Genomic DNA, 24,085 nt, shown 5'->3' on the forward strand with positions numbered 1-24,085 from the left:
CTCCAGGAAACCAGAAGCCCTGTTGATTAGGTAGGCTGGGAGCAGAGTTGAGTCAGATGGAATGCAGGAGTGGGAGGCTTGTGCTGATTAGCTGAAGCCCTTTGCTATTACGGAATGTCCCCGAAATGGCTTCATTACGGCAACCCTTTGATTCACATATGGTGACTCTTTCTTCCTTTTTATAATGCATTTTGGTGGGGGTGGGGGGGGAATCAGCAGCCAACGGCATGGTGTGGTCTTTCCTGGGGAGGGCGGAGATCCTTTGTAAATCAGGAAGAATCCATTAAGGAAATTAATTTTAAAGTTGCATTGCCTGGTTATGCAGAAGACTCTTGAACAACTTGGGTTCTTCTGGAACTGTTGAAACATGCTCTTTGAAGACAATGTACTGGGCGTCTCTCTTTGTACTCTGAATATGCATGTGTGTTGCGGTTGGGGTGGGGGAGTTGGGGGCCCTCACTTGGTCCTTCTCTGTTGTTTTTTCCAGGACAAAGCCAAAGGCCCCTTGTTAGCTGGCTGCCCCTGCCCCCATTTTTTCCCTGGTTCTTTTCCCATGGCCACAGGAAAATGTGGTCCCCTGAATTCCCCACCCCGGCTCCTCTGCGCCCAGAGCCAGGTACCACCTCAGAAGTGTCGTCTCTCTGAGCACGCATTCCCCTGCAGCAAGGACTGAGCAAATTGAGTGATCCCAGGCCACAGAGGCCTGGGAGGAAAGGTGTTAAGCCAGTCGGCTGTAAGGCACTCGTCGGCACCTGCTGAAACACTCCCACCTGACAGCCCCCTCCTCAAAGACTGTCTAATTATACATGGCAGGTTCTAGAGACTCGGGGAGAGCTGCTTTCAAGGCCACTACGCGTCTGTGCTCCCAGCCCAACCCTATTTGCCTTGTGTTCATTTTGTTCTTTTGTGACATGAGACTGCAAAGACCAATAAAGCAATATATTCAAGAAGGGCAAAAGGCTTGGGGTGCCCAGTGGGGGGGCGCTGCAAGAAGCCTTTGCTAGGGTGTCTTTTGTGCTGTGTGGTTTGTTTCGTTTGCTCCTTTATTTTGTTTTGCTTGCCCAGTCTTCCCTTACTGTTGGATGCTTCTTACCCCTCAGGCAAATCTCTGTTCAGGCTCTGCTTTAAAGCAAGCCTCAAGGCTGTTGGAGTTACTGTTTAGGGCCTTAAAAATTCCCACAAGATATAAAGAGCAAATGTTTTTACGTCTCTCTTAGGATTAGAGGAATTACATAAAAATTAATAAACATTTTCAATGATGGAAAAATGTGTCTTGTAATTCTTTGGCTCTTGCCTTGTTGAGTGCATCAGAGAGGAAAACTCTCAGCCATGTTTGCTCCCTAATTGCTTGTCTTGTATGGTGTCATCTTTTCTAGATGTTTTGATATTTGTTAGGTTTGCAGATGAGTTTGGGGCCTCTGGCAACATAGAGACTAAGGAACAGGGTAAGAAAAAAATAAATGTTACAATCATGTTATTTGTAACACATCTTCCTGTGGAATTAAAAGTCCTCTTTGTTCCTCACCCTTCTTCCAGGTGTGGTATCTGTGCGCTTTGAAGAAGATGAAGACAGGAACTTGTGTTTAATAGCATATCCATTAAAAGGGGACCACGGAACTATGGACAGTGTAGATAACTCAGACTGTGAACCAAAAAGTAAGCTGCTAAGGTGGACGAACAAAAAACATCATGTCCTAGAAACGGAAAAGATCCCTAAGGACTGGGTGCGGCAGCACCGGAAGGAGGAGAAGATGAAGAGGTGGGTATAGACTGAGAGGAGACTGGACTCCGTGGGAGAGGAGGGATCTCAGTTACAGCCCAGTCCCCTGGGGCTAAGGACTCACACTATGGACTTATTAGTAGGTACCTCGTCACTCAGTGGTCAGTTCCCACATGGCGTGCCCAGCTTCTCTTTAATTGACTCTGAGTTATATCATGCCATTTCGGGTAAAACAACTAGTGGCAGCTGTAAAAAAGTTTCAGTCACTCACTCCTTCTGCATCTGCCCTGTGCCAGGCCCTATGTGGCATCTTGGGGATGTAGCAGTGACCCAGACAGAAGCCATCCCATCACCTCAGGTTGTTCACTGATAGTGGGAGACAGAATGGTCAGTTGGGCATAACCAAATCTTGGGGATCCCCGTAGGCAGAGCACTCCAAGTGCCACACCTTGGCAGAGCTTGTGAAAAGATAAATTATATATATATTAAAAACGTAGCTGGGCTTCCCTGGTGGCGCAGTGATTGAGAATCTGCCTGCCAATGCAGGGCACACGGGTTCGAGCCCTGGTCTGGGAAGATCCCACATGCCGCGGAGCGGCTGGGCCCGTGAGCCGCGGTTGCTGAGCTTGCGCATCTGGAGCCTGTGCTGGGCAACAGGAGAGGCCCGCGCACCGCGATGAAGGGTGGCCCCCGCTTGCCGCAACTGGGGAAGGCCCTCGCACAGAAACGAAGACCCAACACAGCCATAAATAAATAAATAATAAATAAATAAATAAATAAATAAATAAATAAATAAATCAAACAAACAGTAAAAAAAAAACGTACCTAAGTAGGTTGACTTATTCTCATGGAATTTCAGTCTCCAGCATTCTGAATCAGGGAACCTGGATGTACCAGAAGCCAGGGGGTGTACTGCCTAGAAGAAGAGGGCAGTGAAGGCTGCCTTGCAGGGTGCGGGCTGGAGGCAGAGGTTGTTCTTTCATCGAAGGTTTTCCTTACTGTAGAAAAACAACTGTAGAAAAACAGCGAGCTGACCCCCCCCCCTTTTTTTTAAATCAGCTGTCTTGGGACTTCTCTGGAGGTTCAGTGGTTAAGACTCCGCACTCCCAATGCACAGGGCACGGGTTCGATCCCTGGTTGGGGAACTAAGATTCTGCATGCTGCGCAGCCTAAAACATAAAAAAAAAAGAAAATAAATAAAAATTAAAGTTTCTAAATAATCAACCGTCGAGGTATAATACACTACGGTAAATGAAGTGTTTAATGTGTACACTAAAACAACCACCACATCAAAGTATCAAACTTCCTATCACTCCAGAAAGTTCCTTCATGCCTCTTTGCCCCTGAGTTTTGATCAGACACTATGATTTATTGGCTCCTTGTCTCTTTATAGCCATAAGTTAGAAGAAGAATTTGAGTGGCTGAAGAAATCTGAAGTCTTGTACTACAGTGTAGAGAAAAAGGGGAATGTCAGTTCCCAGCTTAAACACTACAACCCTTGGAGCATGAAGTGTCACCAGCAACAGTTACAGAGAATGAAGGAGAATGCAAAACATCGGAACCAGTACAGTATCCTTTGTTCATAGGGCATCTCTGCCTTGGGGAGAAGGGAGGGCAAGTGAGAGGAGACCCTACGAGCTTGGAGAGAGAAATTGGATTTTTTTTTAGTCATGGTTGTGCTAGGACACCCTACGTGGTAACTGTGGGCAGATATTACTTCCCTCGGGGCTGAAGGCTGGTCTGGGAGTGCAAGAGCTGGGGAGGGAGTCTGATGGGTTCCTGGGGGTTAGGGGCACCTCATGGAGGGACCAACCTGCACCCGGGGGGCTTTAGCCTGGAGTGCAAGGACCTGGTGTTTTCAGACTCCTACGGAAGTCCCCAAATAGTGCTTAACTGCCAGGGTCTGAGGTGGGGTAGGACTGACCTTTCAGTCTGGTTCACCAGGTTAGCACATGAAGAAAACACAGGGTCCTTTCTTTTTTTTGGAGTCAGGGAACCTGGATGTACCAGATAGAATAATGCATTGAACCTCGAAGTACCAGTCACCGATGTTCAGCAGTTGGTTAACCCAGTCATGTCAGTCTCCTGTCATGACTGTCTCTATACACCCAGCAGCCCCCAGCTGAACACTCTCTGAAGCAAGTGTCAGATATTTCATTTTATCTGTATACACCTCAGAATGTATCTCTGAAAGATAAAGATATTTTAAAACATTAATACCATTATTACTCCTTGAAAAGTGGGCAGTAATTCCTTACTATCAAGTGTCTAATTTGTGACCCCATTTTCCTAATTGTCTCATAAATATTTTTGTTGATGATTTGCTTGAATGGGGATCTAAATGAGGTTCACACATTGCATTTGGTTGAAATGTTTAAGTCTTTTAAAATACCCTTTCTGGTTTTTCTTCTTGGAAATTTCTTGTCAAAGAAACTGGGTCTTCTAGAGTTGCCCACCATCTGGATTTTACTGATTACATCCTGTGGTGTCTTTTACACGTTACTCTTTCCCCTCTGTTTCCATTGAGTTGATAATTTGATCTACAAGCTTGATCAGATTCAGGTTCAGTTTTGGGGGTGTGGGGGCAGGAATCCCTCAGAGATGGTATTGTAGCTGTCCATGGGGAAGCACAGTGTTTTGTTGTCTTTCTCTTTTGTATTGCCGTTGCCTTAGAGCCATTTTTTCACTAGGTGATTTTCTCATTTTGTCATTCCTTTTTCATTCATTAGCTGGAATCCTTCTGTAAAGAGAAACTCTTCCTCATCAACTATATGCTTATCCTGAGGTATAGTTCATATAGGAAAGGCAGGTTAAGAGTTTATTTTCCTTTGTTTACTAGATTTAGAATAATGAGATGGTTTCTTAACACCCTCCAAAGGTGACCAGTGAGGTTTTCAGCATCGTTATGAACCCATGAATTTAAACATATTTGACGTGTTTTAGTCCATTGCAGTTATCTTTAAGTTATCCCATGCTTGGCAAGTGGGAGCCTTTCAAAATAGGCTCCTGAGTCATTTTGACACTATCACAGTAGTCTCTGATGGCTGTCTTTCTTTCCCGTATGAAGAACTGGTACAGGCTCATGTATGTTTCATACTCCAGATGTGAATTCAGTCATTCTTCTACGCCAGGGGTTGCAAACTTTTTCAGTAAACGGCCAGTGAATATTTTAGGCTTTGCAGACCATACACTGACTGTATCACAACTCTGCCATTTGTAGCCTGAAAGCAGCCATAGATAATAATGTAAATGAATGAATGTGGCTGTATTCCAATAAAACTCTATTTATGGTCACTGAGATTTGAATTTCATTCAATTTTCATGTGTCATGAAGCATTACATATAGTTTTTTCTTTTTAGTTCTTATTTTTACTATGATTTTTTTTAACATCTTTATTGGAGTATAATTGCTTTACAATGGTGTGTTAGTTTTTGCTTTATAACAGAGTGAATCAGCTATACATATACATATATCCCCGTATCTCCTCTCTCTTGCGTCTCCCTCCCACCCTCCCTATCCCACCCCATACAGTTTTTGACCTCTTAAAAATATAAGAATAGGGCTTCCCTGGTGGTGCAGTGGTTAAGAATCCGCCTGCCAATGCAGGGGACACGGGTTCGAGCCCTGGTCTGGGAAGATCCCGCATGCCACGGAGCAACTAAGCCCGTGCGCTACAACTACTGAGCCTGCGCTCTAGAGCCCACGAGCCACAACTACTGAGCCTGCATGCCGCAACTACCAAAGCCCACGCACCTAGAGCCCGTGCTCCGCAACAAGAGAAGCCACTGCAGTGAGAAGCTGGTGCACCACAACGAAAAGTAGCCCCCACTTGCCACAACTAGAGAAAGCCTGCGCACAGCAACAAAGACCCAACACAGCCATAAATAAATAAATAAGTGAATGAATGAATGAATGAATGAATAAAAAATAAAAATATATAAGAACCAGTGGACCTCCCTGGTGGTGCAGTGGTTAAGAATCTGCCTGCCGATGCAGGGGGCACGGGTTCGAGCTCTGGTCCGGGAAGATGCCACATAGCACGGAGCAACTAAGCCTGTGCACCAGAACTACTGAGCCTGTGGTTTAGAGCCTGTGAGGCACAACTACTGAGCCCTCGCGCCACAACAACTAAAGCCCGTGTGCCTAGAGCCTGTGCTCCGCAACAAGAGAAGCCACTGCAATGAGAAGCCCACGCGCCGCAACAAAGAGTAGCCCCCGCTCGCCGCAACTAGAGAAAGCCTGCGCGCAGCAGCGAAGACCCAACACAGCCAAAAAATGTAAGAACCATTCATTCCTAGCTTACAGGTTATACAACACTGGGTGAGCAGGGGGTCATGGTTCACTGGTCCCTGCTCTAGGAGCACTGGTCTGGGCACTAGGGGAGCTCATACATCCGGTCATTGTTTCTAGATCTTTTCAGTGCCCACGTCTGGGAAATACATATTTATTTTAGAGAGAAAACTTTTCATGAGTTCATATTGATATTTCTAGTTCATATTTAAGACTAGGATTTACTGAATTTATTTGATGTTCTGTTTGTAATTTAGGACAGTATGTTTCTGTTTTTGTTTTGCTATTTGTGTCACTTTAAAAAAAAAATTATTTATTTATGGGTGCTTTGGGTCTTAGTTGCAGCACACGGGATCTTCATTGCGGCATGCGGGATCTTTTAGTTGCAGCATGTGGGATCTTTTTAGTTGTGGCACGCGAACTCTTAGTTGCGGCATGTGGGATCTAGTTCCCTGACCGGGGATCGAACCTGGGCCCCCTGCATTGGGAGCACAGAGTCTTAGCCACTGGACCACCGGGGAAGTCCCTAGGACAGTATGTTTTTGGACCGTGGTCCCACATCTTGCTGAGTTCAGGAAATGATGTGTGTGTCTCCCAGGCTGTTCTCAGGCCAGTTCCCTGACAAGAATTGAAGGTGCCTTTCAGCCTGGGCTGCCTGCATGGGAGATATAGCAGGATCTCTGGGGCACTGGGTGCAGGCCTTGTACCCTGGGAGTGCCAAGGCCCCGTGGAGCAGCACCTTTTCATTAGAGGGGCATTGTCCTTAACCACTCAGAATTTATCTTACTGGAGAACCTGACTTCCCGTTATGAGGTGCCTTGTGTCCTGGACCTCAAGATGGGTACGCGCCAGCATGGTGACGATGCTTCAGAGGAGAAGGCAGCCAACCAGATCCGCAAATGCCAGCAGAGCACATCTGCAGTCATTGGTGTGCGCGTGTGTGGCATGCAGGTGAGAGGATTGCAGGTGCGTGGCGTGGGCTGGCTGGGGCATCCAGGAGCTGCCATTCTCCCACCGTGGCACAGTCCCGTTTTCTCAAAAGATTCCAGATTTGAATGAACCTGTCACTTTCTGGTTAGAAAAGGAAGCATGCATGCATGGGTAATCGTCTCTGGGGTTGGCCTGGCTGGCTGAGTCCAGAGGCTGTGGACAGGAGGGGGAGAAAGGCAAGAACGTTAGGCCCTCTCCACCAACATATACACTGAGCAGGGGGCTGGTGATGGAACCCAGGTCAGAGGGCTGCATCCTGAGTGGGTGTTGATTGTCAAGGACGGTGTCTCTTGTGACTGGTGTACTTAACAAGTTAAAGGATCTGATCCAGGGCTGTCATATCGCTGCCACTCCCCAGGGTCTAGGCCCTGAGTTGGCTGTCAGCACCTCACCTGCTGGTCTCTCTCCCACAGGTGTACCAGGCAGGCAGTGGGCAGCTCATGTTCATGAACAAGTACCACGGACGGAAGCTGTCCGTGCAGGGCTTCAAGGAGGCACTTTTCCAGTTTTTCCACAACGGGCGGTACCTGCGCCGGGAGCTCCTGGGCCCTGTGCTTAGGAAGCTGACTGAACTCAAGTCCGTGTTGGAGCGACAAGAATCCTACCGCTTCTACTCAAGCTCCCTGCTGGTCATTTATGATGGCAAGGAGCGGCCTGAAGTGGCCCTGGACTCAGATGCTGAGGACTTGGAGGACCTGTCAGAGGAGTCAGCCGACGAGTCGGCTGGTGCTTATGCCTACAAGCCCATCGGCACCAGTTCGGTGGACGTGCGCATGATCGATTTCGCACACACCACTTGCAGGCTGTATGGTGAGGACAGTGTGGTACACGAGGGCCAGGATGCTGGCTATATCTTTGGGCTCCAGAGCCTGATAGACATTGTCACAGAGATAAGTGAGGAAAGTGGGGAGTGAGCTTGCTGGCTGCAGCAGTACCTGAGAGACTCTCTGTCCCAGGCACAGCTGTGCTGCGTCGGGGAGGAGGCCAGTATGGCCAGGCGGTGGCCCCTGCAGCCTGGAGCTGATGCGCAGAGGCCTCTGTGAGTCCCAGCCTGAGCCAGCCCCAACCGCTCTCGGAGTCTTTATTTATTTTAACTCTCTCTTCAACATTCCACATTTGATGATGCAGATACCTCTTTCTTCCCTGAGTGTAAATGTTCTAATACAAATCTTTTTGTTAATTGTACACAGTGCTGCTGTTGTTCTTGCCCAGGGATAGGCAGCCAGCCCCCCTCCCAAACCTCAGAAACATCACATATGCCATGACCTCCACCCTGGCCCAGCAATGTATTCCTTCCAGTGACCCCATCCCATGGACCCTAAAGTCACCATAGCCTCTTGGCTTAGTCCTCAGTCCCTTAACCGAGCACCCACACACATAACCTTAAATGGGTCCCTCTGGGATCTGTGCTGGTCTGTCCCAGCACCCCTTATGCAGAGAACTACACTTGACTCTTGATACAGGTCTTTCCCTGCCCTCATGTAGCTTAAGCCAAAGTTGGGCAGCAGGTGTGCCAAACCTTGGGTCCAGCTCCTGTGCCATTGGCAGCAGCTAATTGGCTGGACATTGTGATGTCATAGACATCCTGGAGCCAATACTGGGGCCTCAGGTAGCCACCAGGCTTTGATCTGTTGGCAGCCATTGGCTCTGTGGTCAAGGTCTTAGGAGGTCCCAGAAGGTGAGTGGCTTGATGGGAGGGGTTGTTCTGGGCAGTGTGGTCCTCTTGGCCACACCACCTGTCACCACTCCTACCCATCCCTGGACCCCACTGCAACCACGCCAGTGTCATCCTTCATGTGGCTCCAGCCAGGGCAGCCCCTAAGAGAGCTACTTCTACTCTGTGCTAGGAGGGTTTCAGGGAGAGGTGTGGCAGGAGGTCTTGAACTGCAGACCCAAACACCAGGGAGAAGGACACAGAACCAGTGCCAAGAAGGTAGGGTCTGGATGTCCAGTTTTAGCAGCCCCACCCATTGCCTTGCCTGAACCTCCTAGCACCTCCTCTCCAAGGTCCACTATGCCTGTATCCACTACGTCCAAAAACAGGCCAACTGCATATACTGGCCTGGTTGTGCCTACAGCCCCTGCTCCCTGGGCCCAGTCTTCCAGAGGGGCATGTGGCTGGACCAGCCCCTGGACAGGAATGGGAGGTCCCCAGGACCCTTAAGATCTCTCCCCGGGGTTTCCCCCTTCCCTCCTAGGACTTCAAAGACCTCACCAGGTCAGGGCTGACGGGAAGGTGGGCCAAACAAGCTCTTAAGGCCACATGGTGCCCCACTCCCCATCCTCCACCAGCCCTTCTGTCTGCTCTCAGAAGGAAGCATGAGAAATAAGATAACCTGGCGTTGTAAGTCCCCGAAGACAACAGAACAGAGTGATGTGATAGCGATTGATAGGGGTGGGAGCCTGCGGACCTTATACTGTGAGGAAGGGAAGTGTGTCCCAGGCAGAGGAAACTATGCAAAGACCCACGTTACAGAGGACGAGAGAAGCTAGTGGCCGAAAAGAGGAGGTGGGGTGGGGAGCAAGGATGGGAGGACTTTGGACAGAGAAATGGCCCGCCGTGGTTTTTGTTTTTACCGCCCCCCTCACTCTTGCTCCCCGTTGCCCACCACTGGGGCGGTAAGTGGGGTCCGGAGGCCTAGAGACAGCGAGCAGACCCGGGCCCCGCGGGCGCCTCCAAGTGCCTCAAGATCCAACAACGGGACTACCCTCACGGGGTCGCCGTCCTTATGTTAGTAGGTCAGGTCCCACTCCCCTGGGGAGCTCTGTCTTTGGGCTGCGGGCGGAGCGCTCCTTCGGGAAGTAGGATGGGCCGCAGCACTAGGGCTTGGGCGGGTAAAGGGAGTGGAGGGCCGGGCGGGAAAGCTGGGTCTGGGGCTCTAGGGAGGGTGCTGGGGCGGGGAGTCGGGAGCTTGGAGACGCAGAAGTCCACAGAAGGGGCGGAAAAGGCAGCAGATTCTCGTGGGCCGCGCCGGGCCGCGCAGCCTGTGGACACTAGGGGGCGCCGCGCTTCTGCGCAGGAGCCGACACATCCCGGGGCGGGGCTGCGGCGGGCGGGCGCGCGCGCGCACGCGCCGTGTGTCACGGGGCAGGGCGAGCGCGGTGAGGCGCTCCTGGCCTGGCGTCCTGGTTCCGCAGACCCTGCTGTCTCTCCTGCCCCGGCCCGGCTCACCCTCATGTACCGCGCGCTGTACGCGTTCCGCTCGGCGGAGCCCAACGCGCTGGCGTTCGCCGCGGGCGAGACCTTCCTGGTTCTGGAGCGCAGCAGCGCGCACTGGTGGCTGGCGGCGCGGGCGCGCAGTGGCGAGACGGGCTACGTGCCGCCCGCCTACCTGCGCCGCCTGCAGGTGAGTGTGCCCCTCCCCGGCCCGGCCTCAGCCGCCCCTAGACGGAGCTCCAACATAGGCTCGCAGGACAGACCCCGGCACCCCAGGCCCGCCGGGACCTCCAGCAGATAAGGGGTTTGAGAACCTGACCGTGAAACCCCAGGAGGACTGGGACCCTAAGAGCCCGCGCCCCCACCCAAGACCAGGGCCTTGACAGCCAACTCTGAGGACTCAGATCTACCAAAAGCCCAACTCTGGGACTGAGACTCCTCGGGATCCCAGAGCCATTGGGCCCCAACATCTGAACCCCCATCCGAATAGAATTCAAGAGTCAGTCCTGAGATTCCAGCACACCAAATTCTGAGCAGTTCCCCAGATCACTGAGACCCCAGAATTAATTGGCCCCTTCCCTGGATCACCAGGATCCCACACTTTTGCCTCCTTTTCCTCAGCTTCCGCCACTGAGACCCGGGCAACCCTGGACACTGCCTGTTTCCCCACCATCTTCCATGCCTTCACACCCCCTCCCCCATTTGGAACTGAGAGCCATGGACACCCCCCTCCCCTAAATGACCCCCCAAGCCCTGAGACCTCAGTATCTTTTACTCTCCTGTACTCAGTCACCCCCGAAGCCCTTCCTAAGACACCTTCGTCAGTTCACTTTGAACCAGGGATGCCAGGCCCTGCCGACACTCCCTGGCACTACTCTCTCTAACCTCTTTCACAAGCCTCAGGCCCTGACTTTTCAGACTTCCTTTCTCTGAAGATGAGGGAGCTCCATCCGTCCTTGGCCCCCAGGCTGGGGTGGGGGCTGCTCCCATTGCAAGGAAGTGAGACCTCCCCATGGCGTCCCCTGGTCTGGCTTTGGCCCCATTTCCTTCCAGTGGAGTCTGCAGCCCCAGTTCCTGTTTCCCCAAGAATAGTCCTGGTATGAGGGCTGGGATGTGTTGTCTCCAGCTGGTCTATTCTGATCACAGGGGGAAGGAGGGCCTGGAGCCTCCAGGTCTGCCCTGTGCCAGACACCCCCGCCCCATCCTAGTCCATAGCCTTTAGGAAACATCCTGTCCCAGCCCAGTTTAGGACAGAAATAACAGGATAAATTTGGAGATGTCATCTGGTCTTACCAGAGGGGATGGGCCCTGGTCCCTAAACCCTTGGCCTCATGGCATCTAGGAGTGTCTGGGTAAGAGTGAGAGCCCTGGACACCAGGGCTGCTGGGTCCAGGGTGAGCATGTCAGACCCAGCCTCTCCGGAGCTGGGAGCTTGTTGGAGGCCTCTGAGGAAAGTCTTGCCTCTTCCCCGAGGGCCCAAGAGGCCCCTCCCCTGCCTGGGCCACTGGGGCTGGGTGTTTGGGGAGGGCAGAGAGGCTACCATCTTGTCTATCTGTTGGTTTCTTGCTGCATATCTCCCTCTGTCTTCGTCTCCGTGGCTCTCTCTGTATCTCGGTGTCATTCTGACTCTCCACTTGTGTGTGTTTCTTCCTCTGACTCTCTCCCCTTCTCTGTCTCCAAATCTCAATTTCTTTCTGCGTTGTCTCCCTCTGCTTCTCTCTCTCCCTCTCTCTCTCCCTCCCTCCCTCTATCTCTCCATCTTTCTTGCTTTCTGTGTATCATCTGTCTTTCTCTCTCTGTCCCCCTTTCTGTCTGCTGTCTCCTGCACTCTGACACGCCCCGTGCTATCTGGAGGGCTTTGCTGACCTCTGAGTCCATCTGTCTGTCCCCATCAGAGAAGCTTCTCAAACCCACTCTGGTGTGATGTCACCTTAGTTCTGAGGCTCCTATGCCTGATGGACCATGTGTGCCAGGGGCAGCGAAGGGTGGGAGTGGCTGGTCCCACAGCTGCCACCCCCTACTCTGTACTCCATGCCAGCCAGGCTGGGTAGATTGGACCCCTGAGTTGCTGCGGATGGCAACACAGAATCTGGGGCAGGGGCCAGGTCCTGCGCTCATGTCTGTCTTTTGCCACAGACACAGAACTGCTGCTTCCCAGTGCAGGTCTGGAGGATTCCTGGAACAGCTTGAGGGGATGGGGGCTGGCAGCAGGGGTGGAGAGAGGAGATCCCTTTGGCCTGTCTTCAGCTACCAGGGCCTGCAGAAGGCTCTCTGAGGACAGGGCCGTTCTGGAGTGTGACCTTGGTTTTGTGAAGGATCAGCAAGATCCAGAGTGATTTGTTAAGACTTTCAGACACTAGAGGCTCCCTGCTTGGCATCTCAGCCTGGGATCTGAGCCAAGCCTGGGGATAGACGAAGTGTGTACTCCTGGCCTCAAACCGAGGGTCCGTGGGCTGTGGTTTTGCTCTAGACCCCAGGTTTTCGGCGACATCTTAGCTGAGAGCCTCACTGTGAGGTAAAATCCTGAGCGGGGCCCCAATATATAAAGCAGCAGCATGGGCCCTCCCCGTGGCCCAGCTCCCTGAGTGACGCAGTTTGAGAAGCCCATTTCATATTCTAGTTCGGCTTGCTGTGTTCACATCTGGCATTACAGGCTTTAGCTGTAGTGGTCCTTTGTCTGCCCCGGGCTCCATCCTGGGCTGGCTCTGGGCTCAGTACCTCACTTGGCCCCCAGGCCTAACTGCCCACCCCTGCCCCCACAGGGCCTGGAGCAGGATGTCCTCCAAGCCATTGACAGGGCCATTGAGGCTGTGCACAATGCAGCCATGCGGGATGGTGGCAAGTACAGCCTGGAGCAGCGCGGGATCCTCCAGTGAGTGGGGCGGGAGAACCTCCCAGTAAGCACCGTGGGGTGGGGTCCTTCAGTGAGTACTGGGGATGCCAGAGAGCAGTGTTGGTAGTGCAGAGTGGGGCGGAGCATGAGGGCAGTGGGAGGTTGGGGAGCCTGGGCTAGGGTGGGCCGCATCCCACGAGGAGCATGTGACGACTTGGGGAGTCGTAAGGTAACTCCCCCAATAACCTCCCTGTCCCTCCCTCAGGAAGCTGATCCACCACCGGAAAGAGACCCTGTCCCGCAGAGGCCCCTCAGCCCCCAACCTTGCAACTATGACCCCATCCACCAGTGACCACCACCTGGATGCTGCTGCTGCCAGGCAGCCCAATGGGGTGTGTAGAGCTGGGTTCGAGCGGCAGCACAGCCTGCCCAGTTCTGAGTATCTTGGGGCAGATGGAGGCCTCTACCAGGTACATGGTGAGAACATCCTGGGGAAGGGAGGTGGGTGGAGCTTAAGGCTTTGTCCAGAGGCTCCAGGGGTCCACTGGGGTCAGCGGTGCCGCCTGGAGCCATAGTCCTGCCCATGCCAAGCTCAGGGCGCTAGCCAGGTCGTACCCTCAGATCCCACTTCTGTCCTCCCAGATCCCACCACAGCCTCGCCGAGCAGCACCCGCCACGCCACCCCCACCCGTGAAGCGCCGAGACCGCGAGGCCCTAGTGGCCTTGGGGAGTGGTGAGAAGGCGGGGTTGGGGGACTGGGGGGGCACCCTGTGCTTGGAATGGTTACTCTGCCTATGTCAGGGAACTGGGGGCTCCAGGCTTGGGGGGAAAACAGGGCACGTGTCGGGGCAATTGGGGGTTCTGGGCTTGGTGGGAGGGTCTGGCATAGGAACTAGGCCCTGTAGTGGGGGGCGGGGGCTCTGGGCTTGGAGGGGTTGGGGCCCCCAGGGGGCTGCCCTAGCACAGCATCCCCTCTCTGCCCACAGGCGGCCGCAACGCCATGCCCTCTGGGGGCAGTTCTGTGTCCAGCAGCTCCTCTGTTGGCAGCACCTCCCTTGACACACTCTATACCGGCTCCAGCTCATCGGAGCCAGGCCCCGGCTGCTCACCCACGCCCCCACCTGTGCCCCGCCGAGGCACGCATACCACTGTGTCCCAAGCCCAGCCCCCTCCCTCCAAGGTGCCAAACTCGGAGCCCCCTACAGAGGAGGTAGCGGTTGATACAGCCCCAGCCCCTGATGAGCTGGAAGCCCTGGGTGCGCTGAGCCTGGGGACCACAGAAGAGAAGGCGCTGGCTGAGACTGCTGTGCCCAGGACCATCGGGGCAGAGCTGATGGAGCTCGTGCGGAGGAACACTGGCCTGAGCCACGAGCTGTGCCGAGTGGCCATTGGCGTCGTGGTGGGTCACATCCAGGCCTCCGTGCCGGCCAGCTCACCTATCATGGAGCAGGTCCTCCTCTCACTGGTAGAGGGCAAGGTGAGGGTGGGCTACAGGGCCAGGGGCCTCCCCATCCTGGGGCCGCCCTACAGCCTCTGCCGCTTCCCCATCCTCACACTGTGTCCAGCCTTTACCTGACAGGTCTTTGTTGAGCTCTAGCTCTTGGCTTCCTTGTGCTGGGTGCTGGGGACATTTGGGCTGATCCCTGAAGGAGAAAGGATGGAAGAGTATTCCAGGCAGAGGCTCAGGCTGGACGAGGGCCATGAGGCAGGACCGAGCTTGGCTCGCAGGAAGAAGTGGAACAAGGCCAGCATGGCTGGAACACAGGGAGTGAGGGAGGGAGCAAGTGGTGTGGTTGGAGGTGAGACCTGGGGCAGGTGACAGTTGAGACAGCCGTGGGTGGCCAGGAGTTCTCTCAGGCTGCAGGGAAGGAATGGTCATAAGGCATGAGAGAGGGCAGTGCCATGCTGGTCTTGGCAGTGGAGAGCAATGGGTGCTTCGAGAGCTATGATGGAGGCCAGAGTGCTGACTGAGATGTGAATGAGGTGTGTGTGCATCATAGGCGGGTGGGATCCTTTGCCAAGTTTGGGGCACTGGTCAGGGAGCAGGACTGGGGGGCATGAGCCCAGTCTACACGGTGGGGGCCAGATGGGCCAGAGGTCTCTCCTTAGGGCTCCATGGCTCCTGCAGCTCTAGTTTGGGGTGTGGGGAGCAGTGAGTCAGTGGGCTTGCCTGTGCTGGGACACTGGATGGCAGGGTCAAGAGGAACACGGGAGGTGGGTGGATGACAGGCCTGTCCCACTTTGTGTAGAATCAGGGGGTGGAGTCTCAGTCACGTTCAGGCGGTGAGGAGTCGGTGGCCTTCCTCATGGAGGATGTTTATCCAGGTCTGGGACAGGAGGCAAGTTGGAAAACACCCCCCAGATGTGTCTCATGCAGAATCCTGTCCCAGACGGTTGTTAAGACTTGGGGGCAGTGGAATTACTTGGGGAGGGGGTACAGAACTGGGTCAGTGCCCGTGGGGGCCTCGATGTTGAGGGATGGGCTGTGGGAGCAGGTCTTTTGTGGGAGCTTGATGGGAGCAGCGGGGAGGAGGGAAGAGAACCGGGAGCTGGTCCCCTCACCCTTCCTGGGACGACGCTGGCTCCAGGCAGCTCTGGTAGGTGAGGCTGGGGCTCCCTGCCTGACACTGGCCTGTAGCTCATGCCATGACCTCAGGGTCTAGGTTGAACTCCAGGCCTTGTGGGCCTCCTGGAGATGGTGAGGGGCAAGTGTGCTGAGCCAGACCTCTTCCTCCAGGACCTGAGCACTGCCCTGCCCTCAGGGCAGGTCTGCCACGACCAGCAGAGGCTGGAAGTGATCTTTGCAGACCTGGCCCGGCGGAAGGATGACGCCCAGCAGCGCAGCTGGGCCCTGTATGAGGACGAGGGTGTCATCCGCTGCTACCTGGAGGAGCTGCTGCACATTCTGGTGCGGGCTGGGGGCCCCCAGGTGTCCCCCACCCCTGCCCCATCCCTCCCCAGTGCTCGGGAGTCTCCCCTACTTGTCCTCAGCTCACTCAACATGTGGCCACCTCACACTGAGTGACTCCATCACACTTCGTCCTCCCCACAGACGGATGCAGACCCTGAAGTTTGCAAGAAAATGTGCAAGAGGAATGAGTTCGAGTCTGTCCTGGCCTTGGTGGCCTATTACCAAATGGTGTGTGCGAAACAGAGGGGAGAGGGTACAGAGGGACCTGGGTAGAGGTGGGGGTTCCGGGCACTGAGCACACAGGGTCCCCTGCCAGGAGCACCGGGTGTCACTGCGGCTGCTGCTCCTCAAGTGCTTCGGCGCCATGTGCAGCCTGGACGCAGCCATCATCTCCACACTAGTGTCATCTGTGCTGCCTGTGGAGCTGGCGCGGGACATGCAGACAGACACGCAGGGTGAGCGAGGGGCAGCTTCCTGCCATCTAGGGAGGTTCCCGCCATCTGGGGGGAGGCTCTGACCGCTGCTTTGCTCCCCCACAGACCATCAGAAACTCTGTTACTCCGCCCTCATTCTGGCCATGGTCTTCTCCATGGGGGAGGCAGTGCCCTATGCACACTATGGTAAGAAGGCAGGTCACTGACCAGCTGATCACAGAGAGCCCACAGCCCACTGGAGGTGGGCCCCATGGCCCGAGGGGCCCACTGACCATAGTCTGACTGAATGTCCCCAGGGCTCACAGAAACCCAGGGAGGCTGGGCGGTGTGGGGTGTGTGATGGGGGGGCTGCAGACTTCCATGTGGCCCTCTCCCAGAGCACCTGGGCACACCCTTCGCCCAGTTCCTGCTGAGCATCGTTGAGGACGGGCTGCCCTTGGACACCACTGAGCAACTGCCGGATCTCTGCATGAATCTACTTCTGGCTCTCAATTTGCACCTGCCAGGTGGGGGCAGGGCCTGACGGGGGTGGCTGACTCGCCGTAGGGGGGAGGAGGGGGGCTCTCCAGGCTTAGCACCTGTGCTGTTGTCTACCCCCGTGTCCTTCCTCAGCCCCTGACCAGAACTTCATCATGGCCGCCCTGAGCAAACACGCCAATGTCAAGATCTTCTCCGAGAAGCTACTGTTGCTCCTGAACAGAGGGGGTGAGGGCCCAGGAATCTGTGCGGGGCCCCTTCGATGTCCTTTGACTCCATGACCCCTGTAACTCGCTGGGGTGACTCTGGGCCCCCTCGAGGAATGCCCTGACGCCTCTTCCCCCTGCCTTCTAGATGACCCCGTGCGCATCTTTAAGCACGAGCCTCAGCCGCCACACTCCGTCCTCAAGTTCCTGCAGGACGTGTTCGCCAGCCCCGCCACAGCTGCCATCTTCTACCACACGGATATGATGGCGCTCATCGACATCACCGTGCGGCACATCGCGGACCTGTCGCCTGGAGATAAGGTGCCTGGGGATGGCAGCTGTGTAGAAACTAACAAAAGGGGGGGACCTGGCACTGAATGGAGACGAGGGCGAGGGGCACTGCTGGAGCCGGGTAAGTGTGGGAGGCTGCTCAACCATGACAGGTGTGCCAAGACCCAAGGGAGCCCGCCATGAGGTGATCAGGGGTGGGCTGTCCGAAGAAAGCAAGAGTGGAGGGAGTGGTGGGAGGTGAGGAGGAGGAAGCGGAGTTTACACAAAGCCTTGGAGGCTGCGGCGGGAGGTTGTCACCTCTTCTCTGGGGCAGGGGAAGTGATCCAATTACCATCCTGAATGAAACAGAGACTGTGAGAGCACAGCAGAAGCGGGAGGCCGGTGAGGAGGCGGCTACAGCCCAAGTGGCACGGATAGGGTGGGAGAGGAGGTCAGGCCGGGGTGTGTTGGAAGTGGGTTGGCAGGGCTTGCTGCTGGATTGGTCTGGAGCAACCGGGTGGATGAAGTGCTGATTGCTCAGGTGGGGAAGAACTTTTGAATAGAGTTGTGTTTTGATGTGTCAAGACTGAGAAGATACCTGCTGGACATCCAGGTACAGAGGATGTCAGGGAGGCACTGGGATGTGAGTTGGGACTGGAAAGAGACACTTTGGAGTTGGCTGTGCATAGATGTGCTGGGAAGCCTGCGACAGTGCGGTCACCTAGGGTGTGGGATGGATGGGACAGAGGGAAGCGCAGGCCTCAGCCCAGGGCACAGTCGGGGCATGTAGGGAGACACCCAGGAGGAAAACCAAGAGAGCAGGAGCCCAGAGCCACGTGTATGGAGGAGGAGGGGGATGAGCCGTCTCCACAGTTAGGAGCCCGAGTGAGATGAGGCCTGAGAATGAGCCACGGGATTCGCCACATGGAGATGAGGCATGATTCACAAGCAGAGTCCATGGAGTGGAGGGAAGAGAGTCTGAGTGGGAAGTTGAAGAGAGGATTTGAAGTTGGAGGGGAGTGGAAAGGGGGAAGGCGGGAGCAGTGAATGGAGACAAGCTTCCTGTGTTTTTAAGTGAAGGGGAGCAGAAAAAGGTGGGGGATCACTGGAGGGAGACATGGGGTCAGGGAAAGTCTTTTAAAGGTGGGAGATGCTGGTGCATGTCTGAGCCAGAGGGAATGATCCAGCAAGCCAATTGTGGAGAAACGGCTGATGTGTTGGGAGAGTCAGCCACTGCGGGTGTCAAGTAGGTCAGGCAGCGGGGGAGGGTCCAGGCCCCCGTGGAGGGATGGCCTCTGGCAGGAGCCGGGGCGGTTCATTCACTGGGGACAGGTGAGGTGTGGGTGCTGGGGGAAGACCAGGCGTTTCTGAAAGTTTGCTTGTTTTCTGCATGAAGCACAAAGCCAACTGATCAGGCAGTTTAGGTTTGGGAAATGGAGAGAAGGTGGGCAGTGGTCCTTTCAGGAGCAGTGAACGTGGCAGAGGAAAGTGGCAGGGGTGCCAGGCAGTGAGGTTTGTGGTGGGGAATGCCGTTCAAGCCTGCGCAAGGCTCTGTGATTGTCTGCTGCTTAGCTACTAGGATTTGATAAACAGGTGCTTTTTGGTTTGACCAGGGTTGGGAGTTAGCAGGGTGATGCTGCCTAAAGAAGGTTTGAGTATTGACTCCTCTAATCAGAGGTAAAGAGAGAAATGAGGGATGGTGAGGCAGGCAAATGGAGGAAAAAGTGCTGGCGCCTGGTCAATGGATCAGGGTCTCAGTGAGGATAAGGAGCAGCTGGGGTGTCAGACTGGAGTGGTTCTTGGAGCCGTTAAAGCCAGAGGTGCTGGGAGGGTGGGTTGGCGGGGGGTGTTGGAGATGGATTCAGGGCACACGTAGAAGGTAAGACGGCCGGGTTTTACTGGGACGGATTGGATTCGGGGTGTGGGGAGAAAGGAACCGGAGGGGACACGTACAGTTTTGGCTCGAGCACTTGAATGGACAGCAGTGCTCTTTATGAAAATAAAGAGCACGAGAAAGCCTTCAGCTTTGGGAAGATGGGGAAGATCACGAGTTTGATGGTTGTTATGTGAGTTTGAGTTCTCTCTGAGATAAGCAGGAGGTGACAAGTGGGCAGTTGGATTTTCTCATCTGCAGCTCACCGGAGAGTCTCTGCAAGAGGTTTGAGTGGGGGTCACTATTTGAAGCTGTGCATGTGAATGAGATCTTACAGGGTGAGAGGATAGAGTGAGAAGCAGAGGGCCTCCAACAGACAGCAGCCCCCCAGGGGCCCAGCATTCCAGGAGGGGTGCGGGCTCGCTGCTTCCCCTCGCCACCTCTCTGAGGCAGGACTTCCCTGGGCCGGCCGCATTCTGGGACTGTGTGTGTCTCAGATGATTCATTTATTCACTTACTTATTCAACAACTATCAAAGGCCAGTTCTGTGCCAGGTCCACTCTGGGCGCTGGGGATGCAACCCTGATCTTCAGTGGTGTGAGGTGGTCCACAGCCCTGGGGTCCGTGTGGCTGCCAGGAGGCAGTAGTGGCCTGTCCCTGTCTGGTGGCAGTCTCAGTGCCTCCCTGGGGTCCCTGAGCTTGCCTGCTCTCCCCACAGCTTCGCATGGAGTACCTCTCCCTGATGCACGCTGTGGTCCGCTCCACACCCTACCTACAGCACCGCCACCGGCTCCCCGACCTGCAGGCCACACTGCGACGCATCCTAACCGAGGAGGAAGCCTCGCCCCAGTGCCAGATGGACCGCATGATTGTCCAAGAGATGTGCAAGGAATTCCCGGTGCTGGGCGAGGCCCCCAGCTAGCACCTTCTTTTCCTCCCTTCCCTGCAGCCCTGGGTAGGGTGCAGGGGACTCGGAGGCTTGGCCCTAAGAACGTTTTGCACTGACAGTTTGAGGGGAGGTGATGGTGGAAGGGACCTAAGCAGGGACCCCCACCTGAAACAGAGCTAATGAGAGGGGCCAAGCGCAGGATTAGGGACCACGCGCTGGGAGCTATGCTGGGGCAGGGGGAGTGTGAACTGAAGCCCCTCCATCTCCTGCTGGGCTGCCTCTTCAGCATGCCTCCCCACCCCACACACATGCACACTCAGAGTCCTGCTGCTGCTCCAGGCTGGGCCAGAGCCCTCATCCCCCGCGCCCACCTGGTCTGTGTCCTGGGCTTCAGCAAGCCGTGTCCCTGGGGTGAGAGGAGGCACCTTCCGCCAGCTCCGTTCTTTGCCTTAGCTTCGCAGTGAGTGCTGCTCATGTGCTCTGTCCCCCCAGCCGCCACCCCGTGGGGGGTCTCTGCCCCTCACTCCAGCCCCCAGAGGTCTTGGCCAAGCTGCTGCTTTGAAAGCAGAGTCTTAGAGACAGGCCATCCACCCTGGAGCCTCACAGAATGAGGTGATGGCACTGATAAAGCCAATGACAGAATCTATTTTCTCTGTAAAAACGTAGACCGAAAAGCCATGTGTATTTTCCTATGTGCTGCAGCTCAGCTTGGAAATAAATCACAGGCATCTGGAAACAGGCTTCCCTGTATGATCCTGAGTGGTGGTGGGAGAGGATGGGTGGGGGCACTGGGGCCTCAGGACCTCGTCACTAGCTTGCCCTGTCCTCTCCAGCCTGAGGAGGTGATGGTCCCTGACAGGCCTCTCCATCGAGGTCCCTTGAGCCCTGTTCCAGCCTCTCTTCCCTGGGTTCCCACTTCTGGGCCACGGCCACAGCCACTGAGAGCCCCGTGGTCCATTTGCAGGTGACTGCCCCTCCAGGCTTCACTTACATCTTTCTTTGCCTTGAATGCCGTGTCTGTCTCCCGTGTTGAAACCCTATATCCTTTACACCTGTTCTCAAATGAAGCGTCTCCTGTCCAAGCCCTGGCCTCCCTGAACTCCTAGGCCTGCCCAGCTGTTTCCCTTCCTTATTTGTCTTCCACTGGATCCAGCGAGGTTCCCTCATTTTGCAGCCTTAGCGGAGATTTGGTAATTACGGTAGGACAAAAAGAATATCTCAACAAGTGTGGGGTTAGTTGTGCACTACTGTTTGAGGGGAATCAGAGGCCAACGTTGGGCAAAAAACTTTTTCCTCGTGGGCTCCCTAGTTAACGAAGGCTGTCACCATAAGTTGGGGAAGAGAGTCAGAACCTGTAGGCAGACACCAGGCAGCAGCGGTTTCCATCAGTTCCCTTCATTTTGTTACCCAAGACGATTCTCATCAGATTCCACACATCCAGAATCACTGATACTGTGACTTCTGGCCACGACTTTTCCTTTCTTAATGGGGTGCTGAAGGCAGAGGGCTGTTACTCTACCAGCAGAACGGAATGCGGCAAGAAGCCCAGCAAGGCCAGTCTAGGGGTGGGGTCCCAGGGAAACAGGTCCATGGGAGCAAAGCACAGGAGGCCAGCAGGGAGATGTCCTTCCTGACCTGTTGACTCTTCCAGAAGTTTAAGTGCACAGGCTCACCTGGACCTGAGGAGGAGCTGACACAGTTGTCTGCAGGAAAGCTCTGTGTGGTACAACCTGGTCACTTCATCCTGGAGGCCTCTGCCTCCCTTCCACAGGCGGAATCAACAACGCTGACTTCCAGGTACAGCTCCTTTCTCATTGGAGTGCTGAAGGCGGAGAGCCATGGTTCTTTTCCTGAGAGCGAGTAACTCAGTGATAAGTACAGGTCCTCAGGAAGCTGAGGCAGGAACATTCGATAGCCTCTGTGCCTTGCTCTGTTTGCTGTTAGGCTGCACACACTGACCTCGTGGGAAAAGCAGGGCCGTGCTGTGCCATCTGTCCTAGTGCTGGCCCCCGTGAGAATCAAAGTGCAGCCCCGTGGCCGGAAGATCAGAGCCCCTGCCCGCTTCTGCGTGATTGTCCAACGGGCCCTTGCATGTGTTTGTAAGGAGACACTCAGAGGGGCCAGGACTCCAGGACCATCAATAAACACCTTGATGGTGTCTCACCGCACAGAATTAAAACTGCCAAGGACAATGACTAGCCAGAGAATTCCTCAGGGAAGGAACTGTCTGAGAGAATACCTCTGACTGCTTGGAAGGATGGTAGACGTGGATGTGGTTAGGCAGGGGAAAGGGCAAAGAGAGGGAGAACTAAGGCACTCAAAGAAAGGGGAGTGATAGGGTGGGGCTGAGGAAAACTCAAATTTTGAGGGACAGTGAGGGCTGGGCATTTGGGCCAACCTCTGGGCTAGAAGTGGGTCCCTACAGGTGTGGCGCCACGTCTGTGGGACATGACTGAGGACAACATGCTACACGTGCATAAGGCAACTCCAGGGTAAGGGGTTGGGTGAAGACCACCTGCCTGCTCAGTCCCCGAAAGATACAGACTGAGGCTCCAAGTATGTGAGGATAACCTTTTCTTTTTTTCTCTTATTTCATGGAAGAATAGCATACTATGAAAACTACAGTATGCAAAGAGTACAGCTTAATGAATTATGACAGAAGATGCTAATATAGTCACCACCCAGTGTCACCAGTTCCCAAAGCCCACTGTGCACCCCTCTCAATCACCAACTCCTTCCTTCTCCCCAGGCCTCTTCCCTAGAGGTAACTACTGATAAGTTTTGCCTGTTTTTGAACTTTATATAAATAGTCATATAGACACTGGCTTCTGCACTCACCAAGTTTTTGAGGTTTGTCTGTGTCATAGTATGTGGTTGTAGCTTGTTCATTCCCAGTGTCGTATGGGTTACACCCTCAATTGCAGTTTCCAATTTTTGTCTATTACTAATCATGCTGTCAGGAGCACTGTTGTACATGTCTTCTTGTTGCTCATATGCTTGGACTGGGAGATATATTCTCAAGAGTGGAATTGCAGGGTCACAGGCAGAAACTGCCAAATAGTTTCCCAAAGTAGTTGTACCAGTGTACTCTCCTCCACTGGTGCCTGAGTTCCAACTGCTCTATATCTTTCCCAAAACCTGGTATTGTCAGTCATTTTCATTTTAGTCATTCTGGTGCAGTGTAGTAGTATTTACTTTTACACTTGCGTTTCCCTGACAACTAAAGAGGTTGAGCACCTTTTCATTAGTTTACTGGCTATTTGGATCTTCTCTTGTGAAGCACCTGTTCACATCTCTTGCACATTCATTGACTGGGTTGTCTATCTTTTGTTGGTTTGTAGTATGTATTCAGGATATGAGTCCTTGGGTTGTATATCTTACAGTATCGTCTCCCATTCTTAACATCTTTTGATGAAAAGAAGTTCTTAATTATAATGTAATCCAATTTTTCAGTATTTTCCTTTATGGTTAGTACATTTTGTATCCTATTTAAAAAAAATATATTTGCTTAAAGTCATGAACTTCTGTGTTCTCTTCTAAAAGCTGTATTGTCTTTCCTTTCATATTCACATGTCAAATCTGGAATTGATTATGAAGGTAGTATGAAGTAGGAGTCTCATTTAATTTTTTTCTGCATGGATATCCAATTGACCCAGCACCATTTATTGGAAAGCCCATCCTTTGTGTTTGGCTCTTAAGAGCCACCCTTGTCAAAATTCAAGTCTCCACACATCTTTAGGCCCCTCTCTGGATTTTGTTCCATTCATCTGTCTATTCCTGCACCAGCACCATACAGTCTTGGTTTCTGTAGCTGTAGCTTTCTTGATCTCCTATAGACGAAGCTGTTCTCCTACTTGGGTTTTCTTCGGACTGTCTTGGGTATTCCTGGCCCTCATACGTTTTAGAATCCAGTTTGTCAGTTTACACACACACACACACACACACACACACACACACTACACAGTATCTGCTGGGACTTCTATCGGAGTTGCATTGAATCCATTCTTTGGGAAGAATTAGCATGTGTGCAATAC

The 24,085-nt window shown here is 53.9% G+C and overlaps 2 protein-coding genes across 9 annotated transcripts in view; both read left to right on the forward strand.

Moving 5' to 3' along the window:
- The window catches only part of IP6K2 (inositol hexakisphosphate kinase 2), a 30,115-nt gene extending 21,929 nt beyond the window's left edge, over positions 1 to 8,186 (forward strand). For 4 of the 7 annotated variants that reach the window (XM_068558139.1, XM_068558140.1, XM_068558141.1 and 1 more), the window contains 4 exons: positions 1,537 to 1,759; positions 3,114 to 3,289; positions 6,787 to 6,977; positions 7,415 to 8,186. In XM_068558139.1, coding sequence (XP_068414240.1) covers positions 1,537 to 1,759; positions 3,114 to 3,289; positions 6,787 to 6,977; positions 7,415 to 7,915 — 1,091 coding nt within the window. In that variant the 3' untranslated portion in view covers positions 7,916 to 8,186. Of the gene's footprint in view, positions 1 to 668; positions 1,446 to 1,536; positions 1,760 to 3,113; positions 3,290 to 6,786; positions 6,978 to 7,414 lie in introns of those variants that run through there. The other 3 variants (XM_068558144.1, XM_068558145.1, XM_068558142.1) reach the window with 3 other exon arrangements.
- A 1,904-nt stretch (positions 8,187 to 10,090) lies between these two features.
- Positions 10,091 to 23,481, forward strand: NCKIPSD (NCK interacting protein with SH3 domain). Of its 2 annotated transcripts, XR_011075725.1 has the most exons (14): positions 10,091 to 10,348; positions 12,921 to 13,030; positions 13,257 to 13,461; positions 13,634 to 13,724; positions 13,978 to 14,468; positions 15,729 to 15,899; positions 16,044 to 16,130; positions 16,219 to 16,357; positions 16,442 to 16,522; positions 16,714 to 16,842; positions 16,949 to 17,041; positions 17,168 to 17,340; positions 19,881 to 21,848; positions 21,996 to 23,481. XR_011075725.1 is itself a non-coding variant. In XM_068558717.1 (13 exons), the coding sequence occupies exons 1-13, from the start codon at positions 10,178 to 10,180 to the stop codon at positions 20,082 to 20,084; spliced, it is 2,145 nt and encodes a 714-aa protein (XP_068414818.1). In that variant the 5' UTR covers positions 10,091 to 10,177; the 3' UTR covers positions 20,085 to 23,481. The 2 variants fall into 2 exon arrangements, 1 of the variants encoding a protein (XP_068414818.1); XM_068558717.1 differs by having other exon boundaries at positions 19,881 to 23,481.
- The last annotated feature ends 604 nt before the right edge of the window (positions 23,482 to 24,085 follow it).

This window comes from Eschrichtius robustus, chromosome 12 (assembly GCF_028021215.1).
Source record: "Eschrichtius robustus isolate mEscRob2 chromosome 12, mEscRob2.pri, whole genome shotgun sequence".
Lineage (NCBI taxonomy): Eukaryota > Metazoa > Chordata > Mammalia > Artiodactyla > Eschrichtiidae > Eschrichtius > Eschrichtius robustus.

Excerpts from the sequence above, each read along its gene's own strand:
- NCKIPSD (XM_068558717.1), top strand. The coding sequence starts at position 10,178 with ATGTACCGCGCGCTGTACGCGTTCCGCTCGGCGGAGCCCAACGCGCTG. Across the intron at positions 16,843-16,948 it reads TCTCAATTTGCACCTGCCAG|CCCCTGACCAGAACTTCATC; the intron begins GTGGGGGCAGGG and ends GTCCTTCCTCAG. Across the intron at positions 17,341-19,880 it reads ACCTGTCGCCTGGAGATAAG|CTTCGCATGGAGTACCTCTC; the intron begins GTGCCTGGGGAT and ends CTCTCCCCACAG.